Here is a 26,260-nt window from a genome sequence, read left to right on the forward strand (position 1 = left end):
CCCTTTGTTTTCCCTGTGTGATCTACAATAATAATCTGTTCCATGTTGATATTTACTGCTATGTTGCTGACAATTACATGAAAGAGAAGTGGGGTGCTTCACTGGGCTGAAAAAAGTTTAGCTAAATTAGAAAGCAGGTCTAATTAAGCAAGTTTATTATATATATAAAAGGCTAAGTTGACTTGTGCATGCATGATACGTATAAAGCTCTCGCTGGCACCAGTTGCACACGTGTGTTTTCATCTGTTGTTGTTGATCGTGAATTTGGTTAACACTTCTATTATAGAGAACTAGAGGCCCAGTGCACGAAACTCGTGCACGGGGGGGGGGGGGGGTGGGCGTCCCTCAGCCCAGCCTGCACCCTCTCCAATCTGGGACCCATCGAGGGATGTCCGACTGCCCAGTGGGATCGGGCCTAAACGGGCAGTTGGACATCCCTCTCACAATCCAGGACTGCTGGCTCCCAACTGCTCTCCTGCCTGCCATCCTGATTGCCGCTAACCGCTTCTGCCTGCCCGACTGATCACCCCCTAACCACTCCCTTGCCAGCCTGATTGATGCCTAACTGCTCCTCTGCCAGCCTGTTTGCCCCTAACTGCCTTCCCTGCAGGCCTGGTCACCCCTAACTGCCCTCCCCTGCAGGCCTGGTCACCCCTAACTGCCCTCCCCTGCAGGCCTGGTTCCCCCCAACTGCTCTCCCCTGCAGGCCTGGGTCCCCCCCAACTGCCCTTCCCTGCAGACCTAGTCACCCCCAACTTCCCTCTTCTGCTGGCCGGGTCACCCCTAACTGCCCTCCCTTTGCAGGCCTGGTCCCTCCCAACTGCCCTCCCCTGCTGGCCATCTTGTGGTGGCCATCTTGTGTCCACATGGGGGCAGGATCTTTGACCACATGGGGGCAGCCATCTTGTGTGTTGGAGTGATGGTCAATCTGCATATTATTCTTTTATTAGATAGGTTAGAGGCCTGGTGCATGGGTGGGGGCCAGCTGGTTTGCCCTGAAGGGTGTCCCGGATCAGGGTGGGGGTTCCCTTGGGGTGTGGGGCGGCCTGGGCGGGCCTGTGGTGGTTTGCAGGCCGGCCACGCTCTCTGGCGACCCAAGCAGAGGTCCTGGGATCTGGGATTTATTTTTCTTCTACAATTGAAACTTTGTAGCCTGGAGTGGAGCCAAGCCTTCTGCTCCCTCCGTGGGGGCAGCCATTTCTGTTGGGATTTATGTATCTTCTATAATTGAAACTTTGTAGCCTTAAGCGGAGGCCAAAGCAGGCCAGGGCTGCAGAAGCTTGGCTTCCTCCATCGCCGCGGGCAACCCTAGCCTCCTGTTCTCTCCAGCTCCATGGCTGCCGCCATTTCTGTTGGGATTTATTTATCTTCTATAATTGAAACTTTGTAGCATTGAGTGGAGGCCTGGGCCAGCAAGGGCAGGCGGAAAGCTTGGCTTCCTCCATTGCCAGGGAAACCCAAGCCTCCCTCCTGCTCTCTGTGGCTGCAGCCATCTTGGTTGGGTTTATTTGCATATTCGCTCCTGATTGGCTGGTGGGCATGGCTGGTGGGCATGGCTTGTGGGTGTAGCAGACTGATGGTTAATTTGCATATTACTCTTTTATTAGATAGGATGGGTGAGTAGTGATATTAAAATATTTCTTATAATTAATTTCCTTTTAATTTGCATGAATCGTGCACCGGTACACTAGTTTCTCATAAGAGAAAGAGACTCAGAGAGTATCCAAGAAGGAAAGTCTAAGAGAAATCTCATTCTAAGAGAATCTTAATCAAGAGAAAAAACAAGCCCTAGCCGGTTTGGCTCAGTGGATAGAGCGTCAGCCTGTGGACTGAGAGGTCCCAGGTTCGATTCTGGTCAAGGGCATGTACCTTGGTTGCAGACACATCCCCAGTAGGGTGTGTGCAGGAGGCAGCTGATCGGTGCTTCTCTCTCATTGATGTTTCTAATTCTCTTTCCCTCTCCCTTTCTCTCTGTAAAAAATCAATAAAATATATTTTTTTTAAAAAGAGAAAAAAGCAAGAAGTAGAAACCAAGACAGAAATCACAGAAAGATTCTGCTTTGGGGTGGAGGGATAGAGAGTGGAGTAAAGAGAGCTGTTGAAGGTTTTCTTCCTTTTCCAAATAAGAGTATATATATATTCATAATTTTATTTATGAACCATAAGGTGAGTCTGGCCATAGCTAATAAATGCTAGACTGGTACTTTATGATACATGTATCAAAAAAAGTAAAATCATGGTTTTTCAAGCAATATTTAACATCATAAAGATGGTTACAGTACTATCAGTGTTTAACTCTGTGTTAGCCCCAGAGGTCCTCCTTGGACAAAAGTATAGCTCTACCTTTCTCATATTTCTGTTATATTTACTTTAACTGGACTTTAGTGTGGATAAAATCACTTTTTGTTTCTTTTTTTTCTTTTTATTGAGCTTATTGGGGTGACACTGGTTAACAAAATTATACAGGTTTCAGGTGCTCAATTCTACAACACATCATCTGTACACTATATTGTGTGTTTACCACCTCAAGTCAATTTATTTTCCCTATACCCAGTCCCCCCTACCCCCAATAGGACAGCTGTCAGTCTGCTTTCTCTCTTTGAGTCTGTCTCTGTTTTGCTTGTTAGTTCATTTGTACATTGGATTCCACATAAGAGTGCAAAATCATGTGGTACTTGTCTTTCTCTGACTGGCTTATTTCATTTTTAGTTTTCATGTTACTTTTCCAATTATAATAGATCATGATTGATCTATTAAAATACTACATTTTCTGTTTTAAATATTTGCGTATATTAAGAAAGGGTATTTGTCCTTTGTAAAATTGTAAATATAGGATTATTCAATTATATTATGGGTTACATTGACTTGTTATTAGCCCAAGAACCTGGCTGTCATTTAGAGAATTGTTTTATTTGTTTTTTAAATGGAAAATTAATTCCAAATATCAAATGTCCCATTGAAAAGTTAGGAACCACCTGAACAAATGTTTATGGTATCACTGATCTCTCTTGAATCATACTTAAGTCTAGAAAAAAGAAAAAAAATTATCTTCTAATCTCTTTTCCAGTGGTCACATGTTTCTCAAAAAGGATATAATTACATTTTGAACAAGAGGGTTCTTTGTTGTCTCTGACAGTGGTGCAGGTATAGGCCCCTGCATACTAATATGCTAGACCTCTTCCCTGGAATGTTACATCTAGTCATACATCCTTCTGGAGCAGATGGAAGAGGGATACTACCTGCAGTTGAGAAACATTGAACAACTTTGTAGCACCTACTTAAACTAGTTTGAAATGTATCATTTCATATGCATTAAGTAAATGTAAGATTTTGTTTGTGGCACCAAAATTTATGAGGTTTAAAATGAATAACTTGAATAATTTTCTTTTTAGATAAATGTATGAGTTGCTTATTAGAAGTAGCTCTTTCAGGAAATGAAGAACAGAAACCTTTTGACTACAAATTGCGACCTGAAATTGCTGTCTTTGTAGACTTGGCATTGGGTTGTTCAAAAGAGCCTGCACGAAGCCTTTGGATCAGCATGCAGGATTATGCTGTTAGTAAAGGTAAGATGAAGAGAATAAAGGGGATAAATATGTAGCTAGCTCATAATACTATGTATGTGTAATATGTGTAAATAGAAAATCATAGGCCTCTCCCTATTACTTTTTTTATAGAAAAGGGTATTTTAGAAATAACATTTAAAAAAAAATTTATTTTTTCTCTTCATGGGAAATATCCTTGAAGTTTTTAAATTTTTATTTTATATTAAATATTGTTGAAAGTATTACATATGTCCCCATTTTTTCTCCCATTGACCCTTTGTAGCCCACCCCTACCCCTGGCCTGGCCTCCACCATCCTATTGTCTGTGTTCATGGGTTATGCATATATGCATACAAGTTCTTTCGTTAATCTTTCCCAGGCCCCCCCACTCCCCCACCTTCCCTCTGAGATCTGTCATTCTGTTGCATGCTTCCATGCCTCTGATCTATTTTTTTCATCAGTTTATTTTGTTCATCAGATTCCACATATAAGTGAGGTCATGTGATATTTGTCTTTCTCTGATTGGTTTATTTTGCTTAGCATAATAATCTCCAGGTCCCTCCATGTTGAGGGACTTAGTTTTGTTTACTGCTGTATGTCTAGCACACAGAACAGTGTGTGGGATCTAGTAGGTGTATTTGTTAAGTAAGTGTGTAGAAAAATGACAATCAGATGTGGGATTACTAAAGCTATTAAAATGACCTCTGAACTGTTTTCTGACCCCTTTTAAATGTTTAATGCATCATTTTTATTTTCAGATTGGGACAGTGCAACTCTAAGTAATGAATCACTCTTGGACACTGTGTCTAGATTTGTTCTTGCAGCTCTTCTGAAACACACGAATTTACTTAGTCAAGCATGTGGAGAAAGCCGGCAAGTAACTCAAAACTATCCTCAGACAAATATTTGCTCTCATGATGTTAGAAATTAGGTAACTTTTCTATTTTGGTTCTTTATTTAGATATCAACCTGGTAAAAGTTTATCAGAAGTGTACCGTTGTGTGTACAAAGTTCGAAGTCGTTTACTTGCTTGCAAGAACCTTGAACTTATTCAGACCAGGTCATCATCACGAGACAGATGGGTAAAGTTGGATTTCAGTTAATTTCTATGTTTTTCTGCAAGCTGTGAAAGATAGCTGCCTATTGATTTATGTCAGGAAAAGAAAAGTGCCTTGCTTATTGCAGATGTACAATTAAATGTTGAGCAGTTCTTTTTCTAGTGAAAAAAATTGGACAAGTAAAAGATTTGGGGTTTTTTAACTCCATATTTATCAAGTATGATATGGCTGCTAAGAAAGTTTATATATTCTTAGGCTGTATAAATTATTTAACAAATTGAATTATCTCATCAGATGAAATATTATTCCTTTATTTTATACTGATCAGACCACATTTGAATTATCATATTTAATTTGGGGTACCATAATTTATGAAGAACATTAACAAACTACCTTGGATTAGTGAAAGGTCCAAAAATCATACAGAACTGAAACAAATGGGAGGTACAGGATAGCTACCTCAATAATACTGGGCACAGGTAGGACCAAAGGGTAATAATTGCATGATGAATCATTGATAGCTGAACGTAAGGAAAACAACTTTCTAGTGTTAGGGTTATCCACTATCGGGAGTAAAGATTGAAATCTCTTTTTAAGGATGTTCCAGAAGTAATTCATGTATCAAAAATGAGATGATTTCTAAAGTACTTGGTAATCCTGATAACATGACCTATAGTTAAAAGTATAAGCCTGTATAATACATCAACTTCAGAAATGCTTACTTTGAAAGTTTATACAGTAGATGTTTTGTACTGTACTCTTTAGATCTTAGATGTTAAAAATCAAACTCTATCTCTACATTTCTATTATAGTATTCTTTTAGCCTGCCCTTATTTAATATTTTGGATCTGACTATTTGCTAGTGACCTTGAAATTCTATGAAATGTATTAATTTGTCATTTTGTTGAGCCTCATATTTGAAAGTCGCATATATAGGGATAATGATTTATGTACTGTGTGAGACTGACATTGCTCAGTATCCCCATCTCAGTGAAATTCTTAAGTTATTTACTGGCCATGAATCACAAAATAACTTTTGCCATGCATTAGAGCAGTGGTTCTCAACCTTCCTAATGCTGTGACCCTTTAATACAGTTCCTCATGTTGTGGTGACCCCAACCATAAAATTATTTTCGTTGCTACTTCATAACTGTAATTTTGCTACTGTTATGAATCGTAATGTAAATATCTGTGTTTTCTGATGGTCTTAGGCGACCCCTGACAGCGGTTCTCAACCTGTGGGTCGCGACTCCTTTCACAGGGGTCGCCTAAAACCATCGGAAAACACAGATATTTACATTACGATTCATAACAGTAGCAAAATTACAGTTATGAAGTAGCAATGAAAATAATTTTATGGTTGGGGGTCACCACAACATGAGGAACTGTATTAAAGGGTCACAGCATTAGGAAGGTTGAGAACCACTGCATTAGAGGATATCATTAAAATCTTTATTTGTGCTTTATACTTATATTTGTGGGGGGAAAAGATATAGTACTGTTATGATACTTCTGCCTCTCTTGGCACCTGTTTTAAGGATTCTTTCCTCTAGGTGACTTTTAGATAGCACAACCACCATGGGAAATAAAATTAACATTGTTCTTACCAGATTTCTAATTTTTGGTTTCTTCAGGGGCAAACAAAGTAAAGAAAAAACTAAAAATAATACTGTTTGAAGAATTGAAATTTGCTAAGAGAGTAGAATTTAAATGTTCTCACCAAAAAAAGTTAAAAATACTGTTTTAAATTAGAATTATTAAGTATTTATACAGAGTAATAATATATATAACTTGAGGGGAGACTGAATGGAATCAAAATTATATTTTTAAAGTACCTTTTATTCTTGGTGTCATAACTCATTTTAAGTTACAGCACTATAGTTTACAGCTGAATATCAATATAAATGTCAATTTATAGCATGGCATTTTATTTTATTTTTATATTGTTATTGATTTCAGAAAGGAAGGAAATAGGTGAGAGAGATAGAAACATCAATGATGAGAGAGAATCTTTGATGGGCTGCCTCCTGCACGCCCCACACTAGGGATCAAGCCCACAACCTGGGTATGTGCCCTGACTGGTTCATAGGTTGATGCTCAACCATTGAACCACATTGGCCAGGCTATAGCATGGCATTTTAATAAAAATACTGAGAAACAAAGAGTATATAGGTATCTCTGTATGTATTTTGTGTAGATACATTCTAATTTTTTCAGATTAATCTAGTCTTTTTGTAGTAATTTCATGTGTTATTATTGGTACTAGCGGTATTTTCCATGATAAAAAGTCAAGGTTTTAATGAAGTTTTTCAAAGTTCTTGAAAAATATGTTCAATATAACTTGATAATTTCTTTAAGATCTCAGAAAACCAAGACTCTGCAGATGTTGATCCTCAGGAGCATTCATTTACCCGGACCATTGACGAAGAAGCTGAAATGGAAGAACAGGCTGAGCGAGACCGGGAAGAGGGGCATCCAGAACCAGAGGATGAGGAGGAAGAACGGGAGCATGAAGTGATGACAGCTGGCAGTGAGTATACACCTTACTTTACAGATATACTACTATATTCTTTTTGGTATGGGAACTGAGTGGAGAAGAAAGAGAAAGACAAGTTTCTCTATGGTTTTTCTAAAAGAATTTGATATTCTACTGGTGATCTGAATGTACATTAGTTAATATTTCAACCCTGTGATAGTTTCATTCTGAAGTTATTGAATCATGTTTGGGGGTGAAAAGTTCTGGAAGCAGACTTTTGGAAACCATACCAGTTCCACTGAGTCTTATGCATGAAAGGATGTCCATGAGTCATTAGATAAGGTCATTCAAAGTATGTCCTCTCAGGGGTTCCAAGTTATCCATTGACCTGGCCCACCTTTGTCTGGTGAGGAAGAGAGCCCCCTTCCATGCATATTAGGAGAGCCCAATTATTTTCATATGTAGAACTTTTAATGTTATAAATTTTACCCACTGACTACACTGCTCTTCTCAGAAGGGAGCAAGAATATATGTGAGAATACTGTTGGCTGGGTCAGTGGTCAGCAAACTCATGAGTCAGCAGAGCCAAATATCAACAGTACAACGATTGAAATTTCTTTTGAGAGCCGAAAACTGACTTTTGCACATGGGCCATGAAGTTTCAATCGCACTGTACATGTGCGCCCGCACGTGGTATTTTGTGAAAGAGCCACACTCAAGGGGCCAAAGAGCCACATGTGGCTCATGAGCTGCAGTTTGCCGACCACTGGGCTGGGTAAATAACACTTTTCATACTTATATATCCCAGGGCTACAGATAGTTTTTAAAGGTAATCATTTATATATTTAAAGAGAAATATTAAAGCTTTTAAAACATTTGTTATTATCTTTTGAGTGATTTGGCTATTTCAAGTAAAGGTGTATATTCACTTTGTAGCCTAAAACATTATGTCCAGCTATGCATTTAGTTTTGGGATTGTCCGTCTATATCAATTAGTTGGACACTTACTTTATTATCAGTTTGTTTGTGTTCTGGGTACTTCTAAAAATGATCTTGAGGCTGCTCAAAACAAGACCAAAAACCATTAAAAACAAGAGGGAAAGATAGTCTAAATGGAGAAAAGTGGGTTGAAAATGGAAAGGGAGAATAATTAGTAAAAACCTAGGCTGAGAAATCTTTTGCAGTTGAACTTAAAACATCCTGAAAGCAAAGTATAACCCACAGTTATAGTAACAGAAAGCATCATAGTCATCCACAGAGTAATAATTTTTAAACTAGCTACCATTTTTGAGCACTTACTGTATCCTGGTCATTGGGTCAAATTCTTCACATAGATCAGTGGTCAGCAAACTCATTAGTCAACAGAGCCAAATATCAACAGTACAACGATTGAAATTTCTTCTGAGAGCCAAATTTTTTAAACTTAACCTACTTCTAACGCCACTTCTTCAAAATAGACTCGCCCAGGCCGTGGTATTTTGTGGAAGAGCCACACTCAAGGGGCCAAAGAGCCACATGTGGCTCACGAGCCACGGTTTGCCGACCACTGACATAGATTAACTCATAATCCTTGCAAAAGTTTTATGAGATGAGTATTACTTTATTCTTAAGATGGTCAAACAGGTTTAAGAAGCAAAATCATGTGCTTAGCACCACAAGTAGCAGCAGCTGGAATTAGAACCAGGTCTGTCCAAAATTCCAGTGACCAATCTCTTAATTACTTTAACTGATTTCTAGCTCTGGACTCTGCATTTGTCACTTTGATTTTCATTGAAATAGAGATTTTCAACAACATAGTGAAAATATCATCATCATAATTCTATAAAACATACAGATGCATTTTTAAAGTTTGTATTTCCATATAACAGATGAATCTAATATTTTACCAACTTTTTTGCCTTGGTTCTCCAAGAATACCTCTTCAGTTCAAATTTGAGCAAAATATTATTTTCCTATTGTGAAGTATCTGTCATTACATCAGAACCTTGGTATACACCCACTGACTTTTTACACTTATAAATTGGCACGAGCTGGTATCAGACAGGACATTCCTGGTGATGCCATTTGACTCTCGAGCCAATCTTGGCCATATACTGTAACCAGATTCTGTTTCAGCAAAGACCTTTAGTGGTTGTATTATTGAATGTATTCAAGTTATAGCACAGTATAGGTGTTAGGTATTATATGGAATTTGGAACGGGAAAGTGGCCTTTTCATTGTAACTATTGCAACTTAAATTTTGTCTGTCTCTTTTGTAACCTGATATTTTTCATACCAAGGTCATGAATATAAGTAGTTATTTTTACCTAACTCAGTGCTTCTCAGACTCTTGTGGACTTCAGAATCATCTGGAAGGCTTATTAAAACACAGATTGTTGGTCCCATGTCTAGAGCTTACATTCAGAAGTTCTGGGATGGGTCTGATAATTTGCATTTCTAGCAAGTGTCCAGCTGATGTTGATGCTGCTGATCTGAGACCACACTTTGAAAACCACTGATTAAACTCATAAAAAAGAGTAGAAATAGAATTAATCAATCTAATTTCTATAAAGGCATGAGTATTTCCTGTTGTAATTTTCATGAAAAGTTTAATATTTTATGTGTATTTTTATATAATTTTAACATAGTTACTATGCTGCATTTAATATCTAAAATATAATTTTTCCCTTTTTCAGTAAGTTTTTGGTCCAAATATTTTGACTATTTTTATTATATTTTCTTTGCTTTTCTCTCCCCATGTGTTAAGACCTTGTTTTTGTGTTGCATGTTACAGAAATCTTTCAGTGTTTCCTCTCAGCCCGTGAAGTAGCTCGTAGCCGAGATCGAGATAGAATGAACAGTGGGGCAGGGTCTGGGGCTCGATCTGATGATCCACCTCCTCAGTCTCAGCAAGAGCGAAGGGTCAGCACAGACCTTCCCGAGGGTCAGGATGTGTACACTGCTGCCTGCAACTCCGTGATCCATCGGTGTGCCCTCTTAATATTAGGAGTAAGCCCTGTGATTGATGAGCTTCAGAAGCGGAGGGAAGAAGGACAGTTGCAGCAACCTTCAACAAGTGCCTCTGAAGGGGGTGGACTTATGACCAGGTGGGACTGGCTAGAAACTTAATAATTACTCTCTTCCCTTTGTTTATGCATTGAATTGGTTTATTCTCAAAGTTAGAGTATTCTTCTGAAATTAACACAGACATGGAGGAGGAAATGCAAATTGATTAGGATTAATTAAAGAGTAATATAAAGAGTAATACTATTTCAGCCTGGCATGTAAATTTCTGATTAAATGAGGAGACACAGTATTTCATATGTATAAACAACAGTAGTTAGTAACATATGAAGTTATTGCATATCTCTGTAATTTAGTGGCATGCAGATTATTTTGATGTAACTGAGAACGGCTTTGTGCTTAGATAAGAGTCAGGATTTCCCATCGACCGGTGTAATTACTCCTCATTGTGTATGTATTATCTCTATGCTGCTAGTTCCATTACATTTTATGTTCACTAACAATCCCAAATAAAAAACTTTTCTTTGTGCATGTGAGACAGGAGTGAAAGTCTTACTGCAGAGAGCCGACTAGTCCACACAAGCCCAAATTATAGACTGATCAAATCGAGAAGTGAATCTGATTTGTCTCAGCCTGAATCAGATGAAGAGGGTTACGCACTGGTAGGTATACCTAGATTCAGTCAAGAAGGATTTTTGTTTTCAAGGTATAGATACTACATGAGGCTTTAATTAGGGTAATATATGTTTGTTTTAGACATATAAAAACTTTTTTAAAAGAACTTTTAAGATAAATTAGATAACTATATTGCAGAGATATTTTCCACTTATCTGTTAATGACTCTCAGATTTCTGTCTTTAGCTCTGAGTTCTTAAACTGCAAATTCATGTATCTGACTCTGATGGATATTTCACTTGACATCTGAATCCTTTATTTTTTAAAAATATATTTCTTTATTGATTTCAGAGAGGATGGAAGAGGTAGAGAGAGATAGAAACATCAATGATAAGAGAGAATAATTGATCGGCTGCCTTCTGCGCACACCCTTTACTGGGGATCGAGCCTGCAACCCGGGCATGTGCCCTTGGTCGGAATCGAACCCGGGAACCTTCAGTCTGTAGGCCGAGGCTCTATCCACTGAGCCAAACCAGCTAGGGCATAGGTTACCCCAATCTTAACCTATCCAAATATAAACTCATCTTTCTTCTAAATCTCCTTCTCTCGGATTGCCTTTCTTAGTAAGTGGTACTGTTAACTACCCAGGCTGGAAACTTGGGCTTATACAAATGCTACACAAGCAAAAGATGTTTAAAGGAATCTTCTAAGCATAAAAGATTACTCCTCTAAGGAAAGTCGAACAGTGTCTTCAAGCAAGCTTCATTGTCTCATGATGTTTTTGTTCTTCTTTCTTTTATTCTTTATTCCCATTAGTTTCTTTGTGCTCTCAGTTCATGTTCCTAGTTTTGCAATCTACTGAGATTCCTCTCTGTCCATTTTCCCTTCCTAGTCTGATAAGTCTCATCTAATCTCCCAACTCTGTGATAATTTTATAACATAGGTCATGTCCTTCTCTACTCAAAACCTCCAGTGACTTCACTTTTTCTCAAAGTAGAAGACTTAAGTCCTCACAGTGGCCTACAAGACTATACATCCTGGCCACACTACCTCTCCTATCTCCTCTCCTACTACTCTCCTTGGTGATTCTCCTGCCACACTAGCCTTTTGGCTTTTCCATAAACATACCACTCAACTTCACCTTAGGGCCTTCACTTAGCAGTTTCTTCTGACTGGAATACTGTTGTCTGCATGACTAATTCCCTCACCTCAAATATTCATTCTGATGTTACTTTTTCTGTGGCTTACTCTGACCACTCTATGCACTTTTAAAAAATTTTTATTCCAGCAAGAGGAAGAGAGAGAGACAAAGCAACTGAGAGATAAACATTGATATGAGAGAGAACACTGGTTGGTTGCCTCAATTACTGCCCCCAGCTGTGGATTAAACCTGCAACCTGGGTTTGTGCCCTGACCAGGAATCGAACCCGCCACCTTTTGGTGTACAGGACGACACTCCAACCAACTGAGCCACACCAGCCAGGGCCTGACCACTCTATTTAAAATTGCAATTTGCCCTCCCTTTCACATATTCAATCACTCCCTGTATACCTTGCCTTGCACTGCTTCTCCCTACCCTACACAGCACCTAATGTAATTTATTTATTACGTTTATATCAGTTTCTGTTAGCCTACAGTAGAATATAAGCTCCTTGAGGACAGAAATTTTTGCTATTTTATTCACTGCTATAGCCCAAGCATCTATAGTTCCTGGCACACAGTGGGCAGTCACTAAATATTTTTTGAATAAATGAATGACTGTTGAATCTATTTTGAACTGAAATCCCTGCTTTTCCCCATCCCTCTCCTTAGACACTGCTCTCAAAGATAGAGCTCTTGAAGACACAGACAACAACAAGAACAACAAAACACCTGCTTATCATGCTACATTCCTATTCAAAACCTCAGTGATTATACTGACTATCTTAGAAATCAAAGATTCTGGGACATATTGCCTGCTTGCATTTAGAGCCAGTTTTCTCCTGCAGTAATCTGCATTTTTGCCATAGTAGTCCATCTGCCAGACCCTAAACATACCTCTTGAGCCTCTGCTCAAGCATTGTTTGCTTTAAATGTCTATTTCCTGGGTTTTGTTGATCAAGTTCCTGTCTCTTTTAAGGATTGGCTAAAATGTCCACTGTTCTAGAAAGCTGCCCAAGATTACTTGACTCACATTGACTTTCACTGTTATTTCCATAGTAGTTAGTAGCTTTGATAAACCATTAGGGTTTCAGATTTATGTATGTATTATTAGTATTTTTTTAAACATTGATTTAGAGAGAGGGGGCAAGAGAGAGAAACATAGATTTGTTATTCCACTTACCATATTTATGCATTCATTGATTGATTTAAAAAATAGTTTTTATTGTTGATAGTATTACAGATATCTCCTATTTTTCCCTCTTTAACCCTCCCAGCCTCTACCCACCTATCCCCACCCCCAGTTGGTTGATTCTTATCTGTGCCCTAATCGGGGATCAAACCTGCAACTTTGGTATATCAGGATGATGCTTTAACCAACTGAGCTACCCAGCCAGGGTCCCAGCTTCTTTATATTTGAAGTGAGGAATAATACTCCATGTTACACTTGTCTCAACTGGACTGTGAAGAATAAGTTTGGTAATACAATTTAAAACATTGTGAAAATTGCCTGGCCAGTAGCTCAGTTGGTTGGAGAATCATCCCACACAACAAAAAATTGCAGGTTCAATCCCTAGTCAGGGCATGTATGGGAGGCAACTGATTGATTTTTCTCTCTCACATCGATGTTTCTCTCTCGCTTTCTCCTTTCCTCTCTCTAAAATAAATAAAAACATATCCCCAGGTAAGTATTAAAAATTTTTTTTGAAAATTATGTTTTCAAAACAAAATGAGAAGATAGATCAGTAGAGGTGGGCTGAGTCTAGATTTAATTGCCAAGATTGTTCATTTAGTTTCTATAGAATTTGAAAAAGGTTAATAAATACATTTTTGAAAAAGATTAACTCGATTATTTTTCCTTATGGAATATATATGGAAAGATAGTATCATAAAAGATAGAAAAGTCAACTAGAGAGAGCAGGTTCTGTTGCAGATGAAGGATGATCTGGGCACAGCTTCAGAGAGCCTGCCTGGTACAGATGAAGCAGAACAAGCAGTGGAGGCAGTTTGGGTTTTTCACCTGAAATATGCTACCCCTCTGTCTAAGGTTGTTTAGTTGTGTTGCTATCCTCAGCACCTAGTAGTACTTCATTTATCCTGAATTGTTAGGGACTAAAATGGTCTTTTAAAAATAACTGAAGTTAACTAGTTTAATAATTCTAAATCTTTGTTTTAGCCTTTCATAAAGAGTATTATGTGACACATTATCTACTTCTCTTAGTAAACAGAGAAGAAACCTAAGTAAACAATTAAATATAAATTTAACTCCTACTCCCCTCATTTCACAATGGATTTGATGTGGTGTACACAAATAAGTACTTTATAAAAGGATAAATTAAGGCTGAAAGAAGCCAAAAAATAAAAGATGACAAAGTGGTGTCTTCAGGAGCGGTGTGATAACCATTTCATGTTTTGTCCAGCACCAAATGGCTTGAGAATATATTATTTCTGGGGTGTGTGTGTGTGTGACAAAATGTATTTATCTACAATGTGGGTACTTGTGTCTGTATGTGTGACCAGGTAAAGACTTTCTATAATAACATTTGCTAAATGGATCTATTTTGTCACTTCTGCAGCCTTTCTTCTTTGCCACCATTTTTTTTTTTTATTGTGGGATAGAGGACATTGAATTTGTTGAGACCATAATATCAAGTCTGTGCATAAATTTAAGACGTGTGTAGTTTGTGCATGGTTGTTTACACTGTCCCCCCCCCCACCCTGCACCACACATACACAAATATACTTCTGTTCTTCCTGAAGCCTTTACTGTTTTATTAAGCTGTCTGCCATTTTAACAATTTGAGATTTTCAATAGGCTCTTAAAAACATTTAAAAAACTTTAAAAATACTACCACAAGGGTTAGGACTATGCTATTTTTCTGTTAGTGTGGATTGGATTCATCAGATTCTCTTCCTCCTAACACTTAGCCAAGGCTAGTGAGAGTTTTGAAAAGAATGAATTTTGGAAAATGGGACTTTGCTACAGAGGCTTTAGGCATCTAGAGGGTATTAATAAGATGTGTTTGGAAGGTATAAGACAAAGATTCCAAAGAAGAAAAGGTGAGAACAAAGAAAAACTTCTGCTACTTTAGTGTTAGTTAATGTGAACCTTGACTTTGTGTTTTAGTTTCTGAGAGTTATGTGCCTGTGCTTTCTTCTGGCTGTTTTCAGTGAGTTTTTAGAGACTTATTACTGTTGATGTGACTTGATTGGTGAATAAGTAGCACATTATTATAATTATATAGATTAATTTTTATTAGTACTCTATTACATTCTAATTTTATTAATAACTACATTTTATTATGTATATTTAATGTTAATAGAATGGAAGACGAAATGTTGATTTGGACTTGGCATCATCTCATAGAAAGAGAGGTGAGTATTAAGAAATATTAAATATCTGGTTAAATTAAGTAGTTGTTTTTATATCTGATGTATTTACATTTGATTGTCATTGAAAAGTAATTGCAAAAAATTTAGAAACATTTTATTAGGAGAGTTAAATGGAAGATAATTTTCTTTAAAATATACACCCTTTTAAAATCTGGGAATGCCTAGGAGTTAATAATAGGCTCTGTTTCTCATTTGTCATTTGTTTTGACGTACTAAAGGGCCTATGGAATGCCAGAATCAGTGCTTTATAATTAGGGGGAGGTGGTTATGTACATAATTTACCATGTTTTAGCTCACTGATATAGTTGTTATAGTTTAAATGGTATCACAGGGAGAATTCTTTGCCACATTCACCTCCGTATACATATACACACTTTCAAACTGAAAGTTTCTAGTTTTCTTCTTTGCCTCATAAGATAAAGCATGTAAGAGGTGAACTGATGGTTTCTAAAAAAAATTTCCCATGAGGAATAGGTTTAGTGTCATCAAGAGTTAGCCTTATTTGTTAGAAGAGAGTTAGCCTTATTTGTTAGAAGAGAGTTAGCCTTATTTGTTAGAAGCTCTGTCTTTGTGAGTAATATAGTTAACTCTTGGTTATATGTGCAAATTGGTGAAAGAACAGCAGTTTTAAATAATAAAAATCCAAGGATAACTAAAAATTCCCCAAGTATTATTCTCTACTGGTACTCTTATTAAACCCATATGTATTGTGGTTTTGAAAAGATGAAATATTAAAAATTGTCACTAGTGATAGTTTTCTAAAAGCCTGTGGGGAAAAACATTTTTTTTCCCCATGGATTAAGTCTTTTATATTTTAAAATGAAACCCATTTCCTGATAGCTTCCTTGGCAGAATGTTAGGTGCCCTTCATAGGAAAAAAACGGAATGAGGGAAGAAACACACACACACACACAAAAAAAAAACACACACAGTTTTTCATTTTTGTGTTGGTATTTCTATAGAATAAAATATGGCAATATTTTGTCCTTTAATTATGATTAGAATACAAGAATGATTTTTCTGAAATATTAGGAATAAGGACTAGAGCTGGTGCTTTCTGTATTAAAAAGTCTTTTGAGACTATAACATCAGTACTGTTGGGTTTCTTAAAACAATTATGTTATTTGTGATAAATAAATGATGTACTGATGTGCAATATGTACAAATAATCTTCTGATTATTTGAAAATTGGCAATTCATGTGCTATAATTAGCCAGACTATCTTTTTCCTTAACAACTGACTTAGGAATTAAATTTTTAGAATAGATTTACCTTCCTGATTTTGATTAACTTAAGTGAATATTGTTGTTAAGAATCTGTTATATTAATGAATGCTTATCATTTGATATTAAAGAGAAGATAGCTCCAAACTTACTGAGTAGCATAAGGGATCCAACTTATAGTTTAAGAGCTTCCTACTATATTTATAGATGATCATCCATTGGCTAAAATGATTCTTTTCTCTCAAATCTTTATCATGCTTGTAAAATATAAAATTGAGATTCAGTCTATGTTAACCATGCCAGCATGTGGCAAAGTCATCCCTTGGAATAAAATAGAAAGTGTTAAGAATAACCTAGAACCCAATGCAAGTTATAAAATTTTACACTTAGCCCTAGCTGTTTTGCTCAGTGGTTAGAGTGACAACCTGAGAACTGAAGGGCCACAGATTTGATTCTAATTAAGGGCCTGTACCTTGGTTGCAGTCTCGATCCCTGGCACCAGTTGAGGGGGAGAGTCCGTGTGGGAGGCAGCTGATGGATGTGCCTCTCACACATAAATGTTTCTCTCTCTGTGTATTTCCCTCTCCCTTCTACACTCTGTAAAAATCAATGGGAAAAATATCCTCCAGTGAGGGTTAACAAAAATAAAATAATACTAAAGGGCTTAATTCAAGCAAAATATTATTCAAACAAGTGTTTCTGATGTACCAAATGTAAGATAATTAAATTTCAGTTAATATTCATTCCTCCCTGCTCCTAAAAAAGTGTTTTGTGTGATCTGGCAGCCGTTCCAATGCTAAACATATGTTGTGTGTATCTGATGTCATTTTTCTATTAAGACCAAGTATCATGTTTGTGTTTATAAATCTTGTCTTGAAATCAGGGAAACAAAAAGAATAACCTAGAATTATTAAGCCAGTATTGTTAACCTAGTGTTATTAAGAATATAATATTAGAATTTGAATATAAATTCTTAGGAAGAATTAAGGTAACGTTTTAAAATTAGTATCCTCCGAGTTGCCACCTGTTCAAAAATTTTAAACAATTATCCTATAAGTAGATGTGGATTTCCTATAGTTTTAGATCTAAGTAGATATAATTAATTAAGCCATTAACTCAAATTTTGTTTATAGATAAACATTTCTCCAGAAAGCTCAAGGTAGTACCAAAACCTATTCACTTGTTGGAATTTAATTTTATTTTGTTGAAAACAGAAAAGCAAATATAGGACCTCATGGAGAATTTCTTTTTAATTATCCGTTAAGGAAGTTAGACAAACTAGTTATGTCACTCTTTAAAAAATATATTTTTATTGATTTCAGAGAGAAAGGGAGGGAGAGAGAGATAGAAACATCAATGATGAGAGATAATCATTGATTGACTGCCTCCTGCATGCCCACTATTGGGGATCAAGCCTGCAGCCCAGGCATGTGCCCTGACAGGAAATTGAACCATGACCTCCTGGTTCATAGGTTGACACTCAACCACTGAGCCATGCCAGCCAGGCAGTTATGTCACTTTTCATGATATAAGTTAATGTGGTACCATTTTATTCTAGTAATTACATTTTTAATGTTCCCAGGAGAAAATTTTGCTGATGGCTTTGTCCCTAGGAAAAGGTAACAAGAAAATAAAATTACTATTTCAGAAAGGGTAGTAAAAATAGTTTTTAATCTCATGAATCCCAGAGCTTGTGGATTATACAATAAAAATTTGAATTTGAAATGAAATTGCTGCTTCTCCCCACACTCCAGTTAATGTTTCACAGTTGATCCAAGGAAGCTAATATGTTAGGAAGGGGTAAAGCAAAGTGAGCTCTTTAGAAGCATCAAAGCTAAATTCTAAAACCAAAAATGACATAAATTACTTTAAAAAAGAGACAGGTGACACATATTTCTGCTTAGCACCTCAGAGATAATATGAAATTTATACTCATTAAACACTTACAAACTGCATTGTTCTCATCACTTCAAACATACTAAGTTATTTAATTCTCATAGCAGCCTGACAAAACTTGTTAAATATGTTGGTGTTCTGGTACTTTGATAAATATTTTAAAGATTTGCTATGGTTGTGCAGAACTGGGCTCCTCCTTTACTGAAAGGCAATACCTTTTAGCAGAAACTTAACTTTAGTTTTCATATTTAAGCTAAAACTGATACAGTAAAAAATAGTGGGGGGAAAATGGTGGTATGCCAAAGCAATTTAAGAAGCAACATATAGTATTAGTAAAAATACTATATGGTTTGACTATTTCCCCCACCCTGGTTCTTTAAATATAGTTAGGGTTTTATTGCTAAAATGGAAACGTTTATCAACATGTGTTCCGTGCTGTAACATGAATGGGTGAAATGCTATTTTATCTGTGCATTTCAAATTAGATTATATAAAGAGGAGCGAATGTAAATGTTGTCACCTGTATCAGATTTCTCCTTTTGTCTTCTGATTTTTGTGTGGTAGTGTATTTACTCCTTTTTGGCCAGTTGAGCCCCAGAAAAAAGAAGAGCTTCAAGCAAGTACATGATGGCATGTTTAATTTTTTTTCCCCCTTTTAGCTTGCCTACATATTTTATGGTTTATAAAGTATGTATTGCAGCTCTGTCATGTTCATTTTGAAAATTCCATTTATGAACCAAAGTTGTAAGGTCAAGTAAACAATTTCAAAAATTTCTTGTTGGACTTTTTATTATTTTCTTTTCATAGTAGGTGATTCTGAATTAATGTTAAGTAAGAATTGGGCTTAGGCACAGTTACGCTGTAGAAGCTTTTGATATGCTTTTCAGACACAGCATTTCCTATATTGAAATAAAAAATATAGAACAAACCGAAGTTACCAGGTTGTTATAATTTTTAAAAGAATTTAGAGTTCTTTCATCTCTCATTTTTATACTGTAAGTTTTTGTTTTAAAGTATTATTGATGTCAGCCTAATGTTTTATCCTAATGCTTTTAGATAAATGTCCTTTCTGTTCTTTCTTATATTCATGCAAAGTTTTGTTTGAGTCATATACCTAATAAGTTGTATCCTTTAAATTAGGGGTCTGCAAACTATGGCTAGTGGGCCAAATTTGGCCTCCCACCTTTTGTTTTGTTTTTTTAAATCTATAAATAATGTTTTGTTGGAATACAGCTACACATTTGTTTGTGGCTGCTTTCACACTATAGCAGCAGAGTTAAGTCCCGTAACAGAGACTTTCATGACCCACAAAACCTAAAATATTTACTGTCTGGCTCTTTACAGAAAAAGTTTGCTTATCTCTCCTTGAAATTGTAGAGAGGATTTAATTTGGGTATTGGCCACCCACTTCATAGAATATTTTCTAGTGGCAATTCAGTATTTGTATATTCTTTACAATCAAACCTTAGTGTAGGCAGGCAATTGAAATTTCCATGGGTTAATGATTTGTGAGTTGATTGGTAACAGGAATATGTAAGACAACCTCCTATAAAATTAAGGAATTAGTATTAATAATTTAGCAGATCAGTTTACTTGAACACCTTTTTCCTCAAGTTCAAGGAAATTGGACAAGATAATCTTTAAGATCTCTTTTACTTTGGTTCTAACACTAACTCATTGCACATTTTTTTTTCATTTTGAAAAATGATTTGTAAATGATGGAAAACAGAACACTTTATTCTGAATTTTCTTACTGAACAAACAAGCTCAATGCAATGAGCCAAAAACTATAATTTGTAAGTTAAGGATACAACTAGATTCTGAATATGCGATGCTTAAGAAAATGGAAAATAATTTTTTTTTACATTAACCCCTACTTTAGTCTTTAAATACTTTTAATTAAAAATTATACATATGTGACATTATTAATTACTTAATTACGCATCTTTGGAGTTTTACTCTTCTATTTTACATGAAAAAATATTTAGCTATGTAATTTGGGGAAATTTTCAGATTGGTATTTTTCATGTTCAGTAAAACAGAATATTCAATATTTTAAAAGAATTCTTGCTAAAACATGAAAGGCAGATAAACCATATATTCTTTGCCATTCTAAATTATTTAGCAGATTGTATATAATTATTTTATAGTTACCTTATATTACTAGCTGCCTGTTACGAATTTCTGTTTTGATTTTGCAGTCCTGGGGTTTTACTGACACCAATGTAATAATTCAAAAATAAATTATGCAATTAATATTTTGTTACTTTGTTTTCTCCGTGGGCATTAGTGCTTAAGTAGTTCTCTTCCCAAATATTTTCCATCTAGTTATGTAACAAATATAATTTTTGTAATGCATAATTTATTGGATACCTTTAGATACATTTCTAATAGAGAAATTTGGTATATTCACACGATAGGATATTATGCAGCACTCAAACAAATGAGCCATGGCTATATGCAGTAGTATGAATGAATATTAGCAATATAATATTGAATGAAAAGAGTATGTCATATATATGTACATATATATATAAATGATACTTTTTTATAAAGTCTAAAGTAGCTAGAACTAAACTTTGGGGGATATATATGTATATGTATATGTATATGTATATGTATATGTATATGTATATATATCTATGTATGTAGAAGATAAAACAATATTTTACAACAATAAAACCAAAGGAATGATAAACCAGGCTTAGGAATAGTAAAAACCTTAGATAGGAGACAGGGAGAGATGGGTTGGAAGAGGAACAGATGGATGCAAGTTATTGTTAGTTTTCTAGTTCTTGTGTTCACATTTATTATAAATAAATATAAATACAAAAGCAGGCCATGAATGGATCAATGATGAGAATATATCATGAGCCAAGGATTATGACTAATCTGATTTGTATACCTGAGATCAATTAAATTAAAAAAGACAAAGCCTGTAGGAATTGGTCATTGCTATATTTATTTAAAGCTAATATTGCCATATGACTTGGACAGTTGTTGTATTCAAACATATTAACATTTTTACTATCTAAAGATTTTAGCCTAGAAAATGCTCATTAGCAAAACTAATGGTATTATAGTTTGCAACTACTGTGAACCATTTATTTTATATATCTGTCATTTTATGGTAAATCTTACATATTCTTGTCTGTGAAACTTTGCTTCCTCTATATAGGAGTTTCACAACATGCAATAAATATGCACATAAAACAGTGAAATTGTTCCTTATATTAATGAAACCCAAAGGGTGATGTTTGTGTCTCCTTTTTGTGTAAGTTTACTTGCCCTTCAATATTCATTTTTTGGTAATGTTTTATTGCAGATATGTAGACACTCTGCACAGTCTTAACTTACTTTTTGCAATGATATGTTAAATCAGATGAAGTTCTATTACTAGTAGGTCTTAGCAGCAGTGTCTTAAGTGCCTAGTTCCTTTTTGTTCATAAATAATGGTCTGGTTTAATACTGCAGAGCATTTTAAGCTAAGCATTTTGAGAGCAGCTTCTGCCTTTCTTTTTCTTGTGGCAGCGTGTTGCTAAAGCGCTTACAGAGATACTGGTACATCAAACAGGGCTTTCCCTTTATTTTCTTACATTGCTATAGTTTTTGTTTGTTATTTTTTACAAAAGCATTTTGCTCAGATTCACTTAATGCATGCATGTATTCAAACATAAGTATCCATTTCTCACCAGTTGGTATGGTAGCAATACTCAGCCCTCATCTAGTTTCAGATTGTATGCTCTACTAGGTTACCATTGATGCATGTTTGTTCTGTTTGTATGTAGGTACTATCCACAGTCAGTTGGAATCCCTGAACGACTCTTGGGCTCGCCTGAAACATAGCAGAGACTGGTTGTGCAATTCCTCTTACTCCTTTGAGTCTGATTTTGATCTTACCAAGTCTTTGGGAGTTCACACTTTGATTGAAAATGTTGTAAGCTTTGTGAGTGGAGATGTGGGGAATGCCCCAGGTTTTAAAGAGCCAGAGGAAAGTATGTCTACAAGTCCCCAGGCCTCCATCATTGCAATGGAACAGCAGCAGTTAAGGGCAGAAGTAAGTCTTTGATAATTTACTCCTGTGAGGGACTGTGGAAACTTAAACTGAACCACTGAATGTAAAATTGTGGGGAAAACTTTTCCTTTTCTTATATCATTGCCTCCCTCTTTCCTCCACTTGAACACTTTGATGTCATTATCTTAACTATAACAGCATATTTTGTTTGAAAAGTACACTTTTTTTTTAACCTGGTATTTCCTTTTTTTATTTATCTTTATTGTTCAAAGTATTACATATGTCCCCTTTTTCCCCCTTTGATCCTCTCCACTCCACCCTGGCCAACCACACTATTGTTGCCCATGGGTTATGCATATGTACATACAAGTTCTTTGGTTGATCTCTTCCCACTCACCCACCCTCCTCCATCTTCCCTTTGAGATTCCACAGTCTGTTCCATACTTGCATGTCTGGATCTATTTTGTTCGTCAGTTTATTTTGTTCATTAGATTCTACATATAAGTGAGATCATGTGATACTTGTCTTTCTCTGATTGGCTTATTTTGCTTAGCATAATACTTTCCATCTTTTAGAACAAGATAATCTAATCATAATTCCTGTCTCCTAGAAACTAGAGTGAGACTGGCTATCTCTTCTCAGAGGCTCCATTTGTCTTCCCTTAAAAAGGGTTAAATTAGAACACCATAGTAATAACAATGAATGCTAAAATTAGGGAGCAGAACTTTAAGAAGACACAGGATGTCTACATAACCTCAAAGTATCTCCCTCAAAATACTTATTAATTATTGTAGTTTTAATACATCCATAAATTCTTTGATACTCATCTCTCTGGGAGCTGGAACTTACCTCCTCCTCCTTTTGAGAGTAAGTTGGACTTAGTGACTCAGGGCTAACAGCAGTATGAAAAGAGAGTAATTTTATGTTGCAGAAACCTGGCAGACATCTCCTGAACCAAGTGATCAAGAATAACATTGCCCTAACTGGTTTGGCTCAGTGGATAGAGCCTCGGCCTATAGACTGAAGGGTCCCAGGTTCAATTCCAATCGAGGGCACATGCCCAGGTTGTGGGCTTGATCCCCAGTAGGGGATGTGCAGAGGCAGCCGATCAATGATTCTCTCTCATCATTGATGTTTCTCTCTCTCTCTCCATCTCCTTTCCTCTCTGAAATCAATAAAAAGATATAAAAATAGAAAAAAAAAAAAAAAAGAACATTACTACCCGGCCAGTGTTGCTCAGTGATTAAGCATTGATCTATGAACCAGGAGGTCACAGTTCCATTCCCAGTCAGGGCACATGCCCGGGTTTCAGGCTCAATCCCCAGTATGGTGCATGCAGGAAGCAGCTGATCAGTGATTCTCTCTTACCATTGACTAGAGGCCTGGTGCATGAGATTCATGCACGGGGAGCGGGGGGTCCCCTCAGCCCAGCCTGCACCCTCTCAAATCCGGGACCCCTTGGGGGATGTCCATCTGCTGGTTTAGGCCTGATCACTGTCAGTCGGACATCCCTCTCACAATCCAGGATCGCTGGTCCTAACTGCTCACCTGCCTATTTGCTTGATCGCCCCCAACTGCCCCCCTCCCCCCCCCCGCACTGGTCTGATCACCCCCAACTGCCTCTGCCTGCCGGCCTGATCACTCCTAACTGCCTCCCCTGCTGGCCTGGTCGCCCTTTGCTGTCCCCCCTGCCGGCCTGGTTGCCCCAACTGTCCCCCCCCACCCCCCCCCGGCCAGCCTGGTCACTCCCAACTGCCCCACACAGCCTGCTGTTCATTCCTTTGGTTGTCCCTCACTAACCCCTCTGCCGGCCTGGTTGCCCCATGCAGCCTGCTGTTCAGTCGTTTGGTCGTCCCTCACTGACCTCCCTGCCGGCCTGGTTACCCCATGCGGGCTGCTGTTCAGTCATCCGTCCAGTTGTTTTGGTCATGATGGCCCCTGGCTTTTTATATATTAGGATGTTTCTGTCTCTCTTTCCCTTTCCCTTCCTCTCTGAAATCAATAAAAATATATTTAAAAAGAAAGAGTAACATTACCAGTAATAAGATGGTAATATCATGTAACTCTGATATTAAAAGAAGACTAAAGTATTCTTCCCCCAAATCCATAACTCTAGTTCAATCATGAGAAAACATCAGGCAAGCCCAAATTGAGGGACAGTCTATAAAGTACATAAATAGCTCTTGTAATATGTCAAGGTCATGAAAAACAAGAAAAGACAGAAACTGTCATAGACTAAATGAGATTAAGGAGACATGACAACTAAATGCAATATGATATCCTGGAATAGAAAAGGAATATTATGGGAATATTGGTGAATTCCAAATGAAGTCTGTGGTTTAATCAGTAGTGTTGTCCCAATGTTAATTTCTTAGCTCTGATAAATATACCATAGTAATGTAAGATGTTAACATTAGGGGAAGATGTGCAAGAACTCTGTATCTTTAAAACTCTTCTGTAAATGTAAAATTATTTGGGGAAAAAAAAGAAGAGGGTTAGGCTGATTGACTACAGTGATAGGTATTGTCCTTCTAGGGGAGATAGAGTCAGAAGTTGAAGTGAACCACAGAGAAACCTTTCAGAAATACTTCTCACTTATATGTGGGATATAAAACTGAAATCAACAAATGGACAAACAAGAAAAACAAATAGACAAAAAAACAAACAGATAAAAACTCAGACACAACAGTATGGGAAGGGGGAAAGGATAGTAAAGGATAACGGGTCAAATATTTGGTGATGGAAAAGATCTGACTTTAGGTGGTGGACACACAATGCAATATACAGATATGTGTCATAGAAACGTACACTTGAAAACTATATAATCTTATTAACCAGTGTCACCCCACTAAGTTTAATTATAAAAAGGAAATATTTCTAATTCTTGAGCTAGAGTATTATAAATAAAGTTTAAATATAGCAGTAACTATACTACCTTATAGTTTTGAAACCTTCACATATATCTCATGAGCATCACAGTAGCTTTGTGAGTAGGTTACAGTAGTACTATATATTGTTTGTGACATGCAGAGTTCCTTTGTGTCTCAGTTCAGTGAAGAACTCTAACCTATGTTTATTTTACTTTTCTCAAGCTTCGTTTAGAGGCACTTCACCAGATCCTCATTCTGTTGTCTGGAATGGAGGAAAAAGGTAGCATCTCTCTGGCAGGAAGCAGGTTGAGCTCAGGCTTCCAGTCATCCACACTGCTCACATCTGTGAGGCTGCAGTTTCTAGCAGGGTGTTTTGGTTTAGGCACTGTTGGACACGCAGGAGCCAAAGGAGAGAGTGGCCGATTGCATCACTATCAGGTAGGTGATGATGACACCTTGCAGTATATTCAGATTTTAATTATCTTTTTACAAAACCAGTTTTATAATTTTGGGTTTAAGATTGAAGTTTTAAAATATAGACTTTTAGCCCAGCCGGTGTGGCTCCGTGGTTGAGTATTGACGTATGAGCTGGAAGGTCATGGTTTGGATTCCCAGTCAGGGCATGCAGGAGTCAGCCAATCAATGATTCTCTCTCATTGATGTTCCTCTCTCTCTTCCTCTCTAAAATCAATATAATTATATTAAAAAAAAACTTTTAGATGACTCTTAAAGATATTGCATTGGTTTCGTTTCCTGAAACCAATTATAGTTGGGATTAGGTGAGCCATAGCACTGTTGTACTTTCAGATTCTCTGCTGGCTTAGTTTTATTAACCCTTAGCCAAATTGGTAGAAAGAGATCTAAGTTGGGATAGGGTGTTTGGGAGGATGAGTTTTAAGAATTTACATTTTAGACTTAATCATTCTGTCTAGATTCTCAGATTGTTTGAAAAAAATTTAAGTGTTATCTTTTTATCTTTCATATTTATAGAGGAATACATGCTTTGTGAGAAAGGAGAAAGATTGT

General features: G+C 36.7%; 1 protein-coding gene across 7 annotated transcripts in view; it reads left to right on the forward strand.

Annotated features, from left to right (window-relative positions):
* The window catches only part of HERC1 (HECT and RLD domain containing E3 ubiquitin protein ligase family member 1), a 184,558-nt gene that overhangs the window by 73,243 nt on the left and 85,055 nt on the right, over positions 1–26,260 (forward strand). For 5 of the 7 annotated variants that reach the window (XM_080659702.1, XM_080659704.1, XM_080659705.1 and 2 more), the window contains exons 19-27: positions 3,393–3,566; positions 4,304–4,418; positions 4,507–4,627; positions 6,962–7,133; positions 9,826–10,165; positions 10,624–10,744; positions 15,161–15,212; positions 22,138–22,406; positions 25,457–25,672. In XM_080659702.1, coding sequence (XP_080515828.1) covers positions 3,393–3,566; positions 4,304–4,418; positions 4,507–4,627; positions 6,962–7,133; positions 9,826–10,165; positions 10,624–10,744; positions 15,161–15,212; positions 22,138–22,406; positions 25,457–25,672 — 1,580 coding nt within the window. The remainder of the gene's footprint in view (positions 1–3,392; positions 3,567–4,303; positions 4,419–4,506; positions 4,628–6,961; positions 7,134–9,825; positions 10,166–10,623; positions 10,745–15,160; positions 15,213–22,137; positions 22,407–25,456; positions 25,673–26,260) is intronic. The other 2 variants (XM_080659706.1, XM_080659708.1) reach the window with 1 other exon arrangement.

Source organism: Plecotus auritus, assembly GCF_963455305.1.
Source record: "Plecotus auritus genome assembly, chromosome: 1".
Lineage (NCBI taxonomy): Eukaryota > Metazoa > Chordata > Mammalia > Chiroptera > Vespertilionidae > Plecotus > Plecotus auritus.